Source organism: Balaenoptera borealis, assembly GCF_965194805.1.
Source record: "Balaenoptera borealis genome assembly, chromosome: 11".
Lineage (NCBI taxonomy): Eukaryota > Metazoa > Chordata > Mammalia > Artiodactyla > Balaenopteridae > Balaenoptera > Balaenoptera borealis.
Window position 1 is genome coordinate 25039399 of NC_138868.1, and position 11898 is coordinate 25051296.

General features: G+C 41.4%; 1 protein-coding gene across 7 annotated transcripts in view; it reads left to right on the top strand.

Annotated features, from left to right (window-relative positions):
• ELF5 (E74 like ETS transcription factor 5) overlaps positions 1-6919 on the top strand; it is a 31363-nt gene extending 24444 nt beyond the window's left edge. For 5 of the 7 annotated variants that reach the window (XM_082343868.1, XM_082343869.1, XM_082343866.1 and 2 more), the window contains 3 exons: positions 1717-1785; positions 4583-4778; positions 5183-6919. In XM_082343868.1, the coding sequence (XP_082199994.1) occupies positions 1717-1785; positions 4583-4778; positions 5183-5279 (362 nt within the window). In that variant the 3' untranslated portion in view covers positions 5280-6919. The remainder of the gene's footprint in view (positions 1-1716; positions 1786-4582; positions 4779-5182) is intronic. The other 2 variants (XM_082343871.1, XM_082343870.1) reach the window with 1 other exon arrangement.
• Positions 6920-11898: the final 4979 nt, after the last annotated feature.

The following is an 11898-nucleotide window of genomic DNA, read 5'->3' on the forward strand; positions in this document are numbered from 1 at the left end:
GAACACGCAGGTGCTATGGGACAGAGAGGGCTCTAACCCAGAGGGTGAGTTCCAAGAAGACTTCCTGACGAGGTTTTGTGAGAGTGGGGTCAGCTGGGTGGAAGTGGGGAGCGGGAAGCATGTGCAAAGGAAGCAGGAGAAAGTCAAGCCCCATTGGGACCATCTGACCCAAAGGAGGGACGAAGTTGGGGAGCAGCAAGAGATAAGCCTGGAGAACTGGGTGGAGGTCCATGTGTGAAAGGCCTGACTAACGTGGCAGCCTCTGCGCGGGAGACCACAGGGCACCACTGCAGGATGTCACACCAGGGAGTGACAAGACCGACTGGCACTGAGACGGGCCGAGCTGGGCAGTGGTGTGGTACACAGGACACCATTCCCTCCATGGACAGCATACTTATTCTGTCATTCAGTAGTTATAGCATCATGTCCCTACAGCAGGGAAGGTGAGTATAGTGCAGTACAGTATGGTAGCTGCTCCACAATACTTACTGAGCAGCTACTATATGCCCAGCACTGTGTTAGGTGCTGGGGGATACAGGTGGGAACACAAATCCCTGCCCTCTAGTGGGGAAAGTCAGCCAGTGAGCAAAATAAATAAATATATAACATGTTGCATGGTGATGAATATGACAGCAAAAAATAAAACTAGCACATGGAGAGTTGAGTAGGGTGAGCGTGTGCGATTCCAGCTCAGGCAGTCAGAGAAGGCCTCACTGAGAAGGTGACTTTGAGCAAAGATGGAGATGAGGGCGTGAGCCCCTGGACATCCAAGGAAAGAGCACTGAGGGCAAAGGGAGCAAGTGCCCCAAGGCGGGATGTGCCCGTGAGTTTCAGAAGGAGCCGGGAGGCCAGTGTGCCTGGAGCGGACTGGGCAAGTGGATGTGGGGGGCAGGGAGGGGTGATCTGGTACCACCTTTTATTTTTTAATCATATACACTTTGCAGCAACGTGAGTGTCTCAGACTTACAGAGTGATTTCTAATTTAACTCGGCCTTGAGTTCACGCCTTGCTTTCTGCTCTTCGTAAGCTCTACTCTCTTTGCTTTTACCTGTGTCCCTTCTAGTCTGTTCTCCACACACTAGCCAGAGGGTTCTTCTTAAAAAGTAGACCTTGTTAAAGTCCTAAGTCTTCGCTTTACTCTTTGAATAAAATCCCATGTCCTTACCATGCGCCCACGTGACCTGCTGGCAGCCCGGTGCCCCTACCGCCACGCCTGGGCACCCCACGGTCCTGCCTGGTCACCACGCTTGGATTTGCACATGCGGCTCCTTCCCTCTGGAACACCCTCCCACCTCCTGACATCAGCGTGAGTGTCTCCCTTCCAGGAGACTCGCCCTGGCCACCCCATCTACAGCAGGTGCTTTCCTCCGCCTCGTTCCCTATCTAAGGCCTCCTTCCTTCATAACACTTAACGCAATGGCGGTTTGTGTTTCACTTGTGTTTTCCTTGCCCAATAGACCTTAACCTCCAGGTGAGCAGGGACCAAGTCTGTCTTGTTCACTTTCTATCTCCAGCTCAGACCCCGGAACCTGGCACACAGCAGGACCCCAGTGTTGAATACAAACGCTCCTTAAACCTACTAATTATTCCCAAAGAGCCCAGCACGCTGTCTCCTACCACAAAGGTGTTCAATTAATAGTTGCTCATTTGGTGTGATTTGAGGTCGGAATGTGGCCTCCAGCTTCCTTCCTACAGCTGTAAATCGCTCTGTTGCAGACGCTGTTTCCAGTTGTTTGAAAACAAGTGGCATCAAAAGTCAAGACTGTCACAGTCATAGTCGAACAAGTAAGTGTAAGAGATGCCATTTGTCATTGCTCATTTCTTAAAACCATTCATGAGACAAAGTAATCTACTTTAATAAGCTTTGAGACTCAGTGTTTGAGTGAGTCCCGTTATTTCCCAAAGAACATAGCAGAGAAATTGATGATTACCGTTATAAGTGTTATCAAAATCCAATTTCTTTCTTTTGACTTGGAAATGGTATTAGGAGAATTAAAGTTCTAACCATGTTAAATTTCTGAATAAGGGTTTGTTTCTCCTGGTCTACTGTGAATCCTTCTCACTGAAGTACTCAGGGATGATACTAAAGAAACCCCATGAGTTGGCAATTCTGTTAGCTTTCCCAGCTCTAAGATCTACCCAGGACAGGGTCAAGCCTGCTGGGCTGGGTTCTAACCATTTAACGTGTATTAAATCATAATCCTCTAACCTGTGCTGTGTGGTAGGTACTCTTATGTTGACTTAAAAAAATGCACAACATGGGAGTTGCGAGTTAAGTTTTGGGGGGGCAAAATGAGGACTGCAGCCCGGGAGACAGTGGTTCAGGTAACTGAGAAACTGCTCCAAGGAGGTGATGGGAGGAGCCAGGAGATACAGGTGTTTTGCAGCAAAGAGCAGGTAATCAGAAGGTCAGAAGATTATTGATTTTTGTTCTTTGTTTTTCTAACATCTTCATTGGAGTATAATTGCTTTACAATGGTGTGTTAGTTTCTGCTTTATTACTGGGCATATACCCTGAGAAAACCATAATTCAAAAAGAGTCACATACCACAATGTTTATTGCAGCTCTATTTACAATAGCCAGGACATGGAAGCAACCTAAGTGTCCATCGACAGATGAATGGATAAAGAAGATGTGGCACATATATACAATGGAATATTAGCCATAAAAAGAAACGAAATTGAGTTATTTGTAATGAGGTGGATGGACCTAGAGTCTGTCATAAAGATTATTGTTAATTAAAGAAAACCAAATATCTCAAGTTAAGGAATTCAGCGCTTTTCTAGGTATGGGAAGATGCAAGAGTCTGGGCTCAGTGAAATCATTCCTTTGATATGCACCTCAGCTATCTGGGGCCAGTATCCTGTATTTTCACATCCTGAGTTTCCTCAGGGCTCACCACAGGGAGTGGCTGCAGTCTGATGGCTGCTAGATGGCAGGGGTCCTTTTCAGCACTGAGTTACCTCAGGGCTCACCGGCTCACATTGGAGGGTTGCAATCATTGATGACTGTGACATCTTTTGTTTATTGATATGGCAGGAAATATTCCATTTGTAAATATTCCATTCCATTTATAAATATTCCATTTATCACTTACTAACCCATTTTAGAGAGAAGATAACTAGAGAGATTTGGTTACAGAGCTAGAAGAGGTGAATTCAGGACCCAAACCCAGCCAGTCAGGCTCCAGAGCCAGTCTTAACTATGATACAATGGAACAAGAGAAATACCAAACAACCCAATCCAAAAATGGGCAGAAGACCTAAATAGACATTTCTCCAAAGACGATATACAGATTGCCAACAGACACATGAAAGAATGCTCAACATCATTAATCATTAGAGAAATGCAAATCAAAACTACAATGAGATATCATCTCACACCCGTCAGAATGGCCATCATCAAAAAATCTAGAAACAATAAATGCTGGAGAGTGGAGAAAAGGGAACACTCTTGCACTGTTGGTGGGAATGTAAATTGATACAGCCACTATGGAGAACAGTATGGAGGTTCCTGAGGAAAACATAATTCAAAAAGAGACATGTACCAAAATGTTCATTGCAGCTCTATTTACAATAGCCAGGACATGGAAGCAACCTAAGTGTCCATCATCAGATGAATGGATAAAGAAGATGTGGCACATATATACAATGGAATATTACTCAGCCATAAAAAGAAATGAAATGGAGGTTTTTGTAGTGAGGTGGATGGAATTAGAGTCTGTCATACAGAGTGAAGTAAGTCAGAAAGAGAAAAACAAATACAGTATGCTAACACATATATATGGAATCTAAGGAAAAAAAAAAAGGTCATGAAGAACCTAGTGGCAAGACGGGAATAAAGACACAGACCTACTAGAGAATGGACTTGAGGATATGGGGAGGGGGAAGGGTAAGATGTGACAGGGTGAGAGAGTGGCATGGACATATATACACTACCAAAAGTAAAATAGATAGCTAGTGGGAAGCAGCCGCATAGCACAGGGAGATCAGCTCGGTGCTTTGTGACCACCTAGAGGGGTGGGATAGGGAGGGTGGGAGGGAGGGAGACGCAAGAGGGAAGAGATATGGGAACATATGTATATGTATAACTGATTCACTTTGTTATAAAGCAGAAACTAACACACCATTGTAAAGCAATTATACTCCAATAAAGATGTTAAAAAAAAAAAAGAGAAATACCAGTTTTTCATGCAAAACATAATTGTAGGATTAGTCCAGCCAGACAGTTGTAGCTATGGGATCTCAGTACAACCATACTGCTTTTCAGAAAGAAGAATGAAAACATCATTTGACTGTCATTTCATTAGTTCCGTAAGAATTAGTTGGTAGTTCCATAGAGCAGGGAAAGTTCGTGAGCCAGTGTTGCTGGTCGATGTAAATAGGATGTCTCTGTGTGTGTTTTGTAATTACTTTAGTAGAAGAGGACATTTCACAGCTAGGTATGGTTCCAAGTAGAGCGCTCGGTCATCACTTTGGGAAATAACCATGAAGGAGCATTTCTCATGGGTTCATGAGAAGTTGTACAACTCTTCAATTTTTCTGTTTTAATTTTTAGCTAACTTTTTTTCCTTCCCTAAAGGCCTCCAGAGCTCTCACCTATGGGAATTTGTGCGAGACCTGCTTCTATCTCCTGAAGAAAACTGTGGCATTCTGGAATGGGAAGATAGGGAACAAGGTATTTTTCGGGTGGTTAAATCAGAAGCCCTGGCAAAGATGTGGGGACAAAGGAAGAGAAATGACAGAATGACGTATGAAAAGTTGAGCAGAGCTCTGAGGTAAGTGAACAGCATGAAATGCCGTGAGCCTTCAGGCAGAGTTATGTCAAAAGTGTCATGAGACAACACTTCGGCTCTTAGGTACAGGCGGGATTAGGGTTTGTAAACTGACACACCGTCCTTTCCATTCTTGGCAGTGTTCCCCGGGGATCACTCTGAAGCCAGGCTATCAGACACACACACACACACACACACACACACACACACACACACATTTTGAACCAGATGTGGTGAGGTTCAGTCTTCAAGATGACTGGGAAAGGTTTAAGTGTAAGTGGATAAGAGGGTATGAAAATACCAGGGTAACCAAAGACCAGCCTGTCACCTGAGAGGAATGAGGAACGTACTGTTGTTTTCCCAGGTTATGAACCCTCCTCACGTTCCTCTTCTGCTGTCTTTCACAGGTACTACTATAAAACAGGAATTCTGGAACGGGTCGACCGAAGATTAGTATACAAATTTGGAAAAAACGCACATGGGTGGCAGGAAGACAAGCTATGATCTGCTCCATCATCAAGCTCATTTTATGGATTTCTGTCTTTTAAAACAATAGATTGCAATAGACGTTGAAAGTTCACTTTTTTAAAAGCCTGCAAACGTGCTGATAAAATTTCTCCACATCTCAGCTTACATTTGGATACAGAGTTGTTGTTGTCTACTTGGGGGTGATGACAGCAACCCTTAAGAAATTCCTTTTTTTTTTTTTTTACCCGAGGGGAGGAGGGGATGATCTTTTGTGGTACCCTGATCAAACATCACTTCCCTAATGAAGAGTTGCAGAACCACAATGCCCCATGCCATCGTGCTGCTCAGAGAAAAAGGATCCAATTCTGCCATTAGAGGCTCATCCGGTGCTCCCATTCCAAAGGCTCAAAAGTTTTCACATAGTTAACTGTGGCAGCTCACAAAGCAAAAAAAAAAAAAAAAAAAAGATTAGTTTGTAGTTAATATAGTAGGACGGGGTGAGATGTGGGTAAGACAAACATATTGTAGATTTTAGATTGTTAAAGTCAAATTCCATAGTAAAGTTTCTTAATTAGTAAAGGAGCTAAGCCATCAAGCTGGTACATAACTGGATTTAGCATAGGTTAATAGTGAGTTTCTTAACCAGAACATCTTTTTAGCCACTCAGCAAAACTCCCATGGCCATCCTTCTGGAGTAACACAAAATTAGGCACATTCTTAATTCTTGCTGAGTGTATTCCCCCTCTTCTCCTAGGTGGGAGGCATCAGATGTGCAAAGAGTCGACAGACGCTTACATCAATTTCCAAATCACCTCTGTTTCTACGATTCAAGTTCTCAACACAATAAAATCGTAATTCATTGATTCTGTCTGTGGGCAAGACGTTACACCTTTATAGAACTGGGAATGTCTTGATGGCTCTGTAATGGCCCATTAAATTATGAGCCTCTCGTTTTGTCTTCCCACCCGATGTGTACGCAAGCTCTAAAATGCATATTTCCTTGACCAAAATAGCGACGCTGGATTTACACCAGTGAAGGTTCACAAGTTAAAGTATGCACTGACATTTTCTCATCAGTCACTGGTAGGTGAGCCATGAGTGACCTCCAGCTGGGTGGACTGTCCCTAGAACTCCTTCCCCGGAGCAGGAAGCCTCATGTGACGAGGCACTGAACTACAATACAGGCTGAGGGCCTCCATCCTAGAGTTTCACGTCAGAAGTAACTGGTTTTTAAAAAATGTGAATGACGGGCTTCCCTGGTGGCGCAGTGGTTAAGAATCCGCCTGCCAATGCAGGGGACATGGGTTCGAGCCCTGGTCTGGGAAGATCCCACATGCCGCGGAGCAACTAAGCCCGTGCGCCACAGCTACTGAGCCTGTGCTCTAGAGCCCATGAGCCACAACTACTGAAGCCCGTGCGCCTAGAGTCCGTGCTCTGCAACAAGAGAAGCCACCGCAGTGAGAAGCCCGCGCACCGCAACGAAGAGTAGCCCCCGCTCGCCGCAACTGGAGAAAGCCCGCGCAGCAACAAAGACCCAACGCAGCCAAAAATAAATAAATTTATTTAAAAAAAAAAAAAAAATGTGAATGACTGTAAAATAGTCTATTTTTTAGATTCATGTGTTTTCCAGGTGGATACAGTTTGTAAACAATGTGAATAAAATATTTAACATGTTACACTGTCTCCATATGGTCCAATTTAGCAAGGCCGACTCAGCAAACATTGACAACCTATAAAACCTTTGATGACCCTTCCATTTCCTAGCATTTAGGAGATGGAGATTCCCAGAGAGCCCCCAAAAGATGCAAGAAATATATGAAGTGATCCTCGCCACCACCTTTCCATCCTAAGACAGAGGTCCCCTCACAAGATGGAAGGCATGGTCCAGTGGGTCCTACAGCTATGTTTTTGTTTGGTGTGCACACACACACACACACAAATTTTTTTTTGCTTGTGTTTTGAGGTTTTGTTTTATTTCGTATTTTGAATTAGTTGCCTTATTTAAAAATCAGAAGATTTACAGACAAATCCAGATTACCAATTTCTTTTTGAAAATCAGATCTGGTACCACTAGTTTCTCAGTGCCTGTCGCAGTAATTTCCTGGACCTGGGTGGAAGAGCATTTGGTCACCACTTGATGCTGCCTCAGACGCTGAACTTTGTTCTTGCACTGTTGTGGTTGGTTTGAGGGTTTTCTTTGTTTTTTTCTTTTTAATACAATTTTTAAAGGTTACACTCCATTTACAGTTATTACAAACTATTGGCTATATTCCCCATACTGTACAGTACATCCCTATGGCCTATTTTACACCCAATAATGTGTGCCTCCCCTCCCCCACCCCTATCTTGCCCCTCCCCCACCAGCAACCACTAGTTTGTTCTCGATATCTCTGAGTTTGCTTCTTTTTAGTTATATTCACTAGTTGGTTGTATTTTTCAGATTCCACATATAAGGATATTATACAGTATTTGTCGTTCTCTGACTTATTTCACTAAGGATAATAACCTCCAAGTCCATCCATGTGGTTGCTAATGGCAAAATTTCATTCTCTTTTATGGCTGAGTAATATTCCATTGTATACATGTACCACATCTTCTTTATCCATTCATCTGTCGATGGGCACTTAGGTTGCTTCCATATCTTGGCAATTGTAAATAATGCTGCTTTGAACATTGCGGTCCATGTATCTTTTCTTTTTTTTTAACATCTTTATTGGAGTATAATTGCTTTACCATGTTGTGTTAGTTTCTCCTGTATAACGAAGTGAATCAGCTATAGGCATACATATATCCCCATATACCCTCCCTCTTGCATCTCCCTCCTACCCTCCTTATCCCACCCCTCTAGGTGGTCACAAAGCACCGAGCTGATCTCCCTGTGCTATGCAGCTGCTTCCTACTAGCTATTTATTTTACATTTGGTAGTGTATATATGTCCATGCCACTCTCTCACTTCGTCGCAGCTTACCCTTCCCCCTACCTGTGTCTTCAAGTCCATTCTCTACGTCTGCGTCTTTTTTTTTTTTTTAATGGGAATTATTTATTTATTTATTTATTTATGGCTGTGTTGGGTCTTCGTTTTTGTGCGAGTGCTTCCTCGAGTTGCGGCAAGTGGGGACCACTCTTCATCGCAGTGCGCGGGCCTCTCACAATCGCAGCCTCTCTTGTTGCGGAGCACAGGCTCCAAACGCACAGGCTCAGTAATTGTGGCTCACGGGCCTAGTTGCTCCATGGCATGTGGGATCTTCCCAGACCAGGTCTCAAACCCGTGTCCCCTGCACTGGCCGGCAGATTCTCAACCACTGCACCACCAGGGAAGCCCTACATCTGCATCTTTATTCTTGTCTTGCCCCTAGGTTCCTCAGAACCTTTTTTTTTTTTTAGATTCCATATATATGTGTTAGCATACAGTATTTGTTCTCTTTCTGACTTACTTCACTCTGTATGATAGAATCTAGGTCCATCCACCTCACTACAAATAACTCAGTTTCGTTTCTTTTTATGGCTGAGTAATATTCCATTGTATATATGTGTCACATCTTCTTTATCCATTCATCTGTCGATAGACACTGAGGTTGCTTCCATGTCCTGGCTATTGTAAATAGTGCTGCAATGAACATTGTGGTACATGACTCTTCTTGAATTATGGTTTTCTCAGGGTATATGCCCAGTAGTGGGATTGCTGGGTCATACGGTAGTTCTATTTTTAGTTTTGTAATGAACCTCCATACTGTTCTCCATAGTGGCTGTATCAATTTACATTCCCACCAACAGTGCAAGAGGGTTCCCTTTTCTCCACACCCTCTCCAGCATTCATTGATTGTAGATTTTTTGATGATGGTCATTCTAACTGGTGTGAAGTGATACCTCATTGTAGTTTTGATTTGCATTTCTCTAATGATTAGTGATGTTGAGCATCCTTTCATGTGTTTGTTGGCAATCTGTATATCTTCTTTGGAGAAATGTCTATTTAGGTCTTCTGCCCATTTTTGGCTTGGGTGGTTTATTTTTTTGATATTGAACTGCATGTGCTACCTGTATAATTCTGAGATTAATCCTTTGTCAGTTGCTTAGTTTGCAAATATTTTCTCCCATTCTGAGGGTTGTCTTTTTGTCTTGTTTATGGTCTCCTTTGCTGTGCAAGAGCATTTAAGTTTCATTAGGTGCCATTTGTTTATTTTTGTTTTAATTTCCATTTCTCTAGGAGGTGGGTCAAAAAGGATCTTGCTGTGATTTATGTCATAGAGTGTTCTGCCTATGTTTTCCTCTAAGAGTTTTATAGTGTCTGGCCTTACATTTAGGTCTTTAATCGATTTTGAGTTTATTTTTGTGTATGGTGTTAGGGAGTGTTCTAATTTCATTCTTTTACATGTAGCTGTCCAGTTTTCCCAGCACCAATTATTGAAGAGAATGTCTTTTCTCCATTGTATACTCTTGCTTCCTTTATCAAAGATAAGGTGGCCATATGTGCATGGGTTTATCTCTGGGATTTCTATCCTGTTACATTGATCTATATTTCTGTTTTTGTGCCAGTACCATACTGTCTTGATTACTGTACCTCTGTAGTATAGTCTGAAGTCAGGGTGCCTGATTCCTCCAGCTCCGTTTTTCTTTCTCAAGGTCACTTTGGCTCTTCATGGTCTTTTGTGTTTCCATTTAAGTTGTGAAATTTTTTGTTCTAGTTCTGTGAAAAATGACATTGGTAGTTTGATAGGGATTGCATTGAATCTGTAGATTGCTTTGGGTAGTATAGTCATTTTCACAATGTTGATTCTTCCAATCCAAGAACATGGTATATCTCTCCATCTGTTTGTTTCATCTTTAATTTCTTTCATCAGTGTCATAGTTTTCTGCATACAGGTTTTTTGTCTCCTTAGGCAAGTTTATTCCTAGGTATTTTATTCTTTTTGTTGCAATGGTAAATGGTAGTGTTTCCTTAATTTCTCCTTCAGATTTTTCATCATTAGTGTATAGGAATACAAGAGATTTCTGTAAATTAATTTTTTATCCTGCTACTCTACCAAATTCATTGATTAGCTCTAGTAATTTTCTGGTAGCATCTTTAGGATTCTCTGTGTATTGTATCATGTCATCTGCAAACAGTGACAATTTTATTTCTTCTTTTCCGATTTGGATTCCTTTTATTTCTTTTTCTTCTCTGATTGCTGTGGCTAAAACTTCCAAAACTATGTTGAATAATAGTGGTGAGAGTGGGCAACCTTGTCTTGTTCCTGATCTTAGAGGAAATGGTTTCAGTTTTTCACCATTGAGAACGATGTTGGCTATGGGTTTGTCATATATGGCCTTCATTATGTTGAGGTAGGTTCCCTCTATACCTACTTTCTGGAGAATTATTATCATAAATGAGTGTTGAATTTTGTCAAAAGCTTTTTCTGCATTTATTGAGATTATCATATGGTTTTTATCCTTCAGTTTGTTAATATGGTGTATCACATTGATTGATTTGCATATATTGAAGAATCCTTGCATTCCTGGGATAAACCCCACTTGATCATGGTGTTTGATCCTTTTAATGAGCTGTTGGATTCTGTTCGCTAGTATTTTGTTGAGGATTTTTGCATCTATGTTCATCAGTAATATTGGCCTGTAGTTTTCTTTTTTTGGGACATCTTTGTCTGGTTTTGGTATCAGGGTGATGGTGGCCTTGTAGAATGAGTTTGGGAGTGTTCCTCCCTCTGCTATATTTTGGAATAGTTTGAGAAGGATCAGTGTTAGCTCTTCTCTAAATGTTTGATAGAATTCACCTGTGAAGCCATCTGGTCCTGGGCTTTTGTTTGGTGGAAGATTTTTAATCACAGTTTCAATTTCAGTGCTTGTGTTTGGTCCATTTATATTTTCTATTTCTTCCTGGTTCAGTCTCGGAAGGTTGTACTTTTCTAAGAACTTGTCCATTTCTTCCAGGTTGTCCATTTTATTGACATATAGTTGCTTGTAGTAATCTCTCATGATCCTTTGTATTTCTGCAGTGTCAGTTGTTACTTCTCCTTTTTCATTTCTAATTCTGTTGATTTGAATCTTCTACCTTTTTTTCTTGATGAGTCTGGCTAATGGTTTATCAATTTTGTTTATCTTCTCAACGAACCAGCTTTTAGTTTTAGTGATCTTTGCTATTGTTTCCTTCATTTCTTTTTCATTTATTTCTGATCTTACCTTTAGGATTTCTTTCCTTCTGTTAATTTTGGGGTTTTTTTGTTCTTCTTTCTCTAATTGCTTTAGGTGTAAGGTTAGGTTGTTTATTTGAGATGTTTCTTGTTTCTTGAGGTAGGATTGTATTGCTATAAACTTCCCTCTTAGAACTGCTTTTGCTGCATCCCATAGGTTTTTTGTCATCGTGTTTCCATTGTCATTTCTTTCTAGGTATTTTTTGATTTCATCTTTAATTTCTTCAGTGATCTCTTTGTTATTTAGTAGTGTAGAGTTTAGCCTCCATGTGTTTGTATTTTTTACAGTTTTTTTCCTGTAATTGATATCTAGTCTCATAGCATTGTGGTCGGAAAAGATACTTGATACAATTTCAATTATCCTAAATTTACCAAGGCTTGATTTGTGACCCAAGATATGGTCTATCCTTGAGAATGTTCCATGAGCACTTGAAAGTGTATTCTGCTGTTTTTGGATGGAATGTCCTATATTT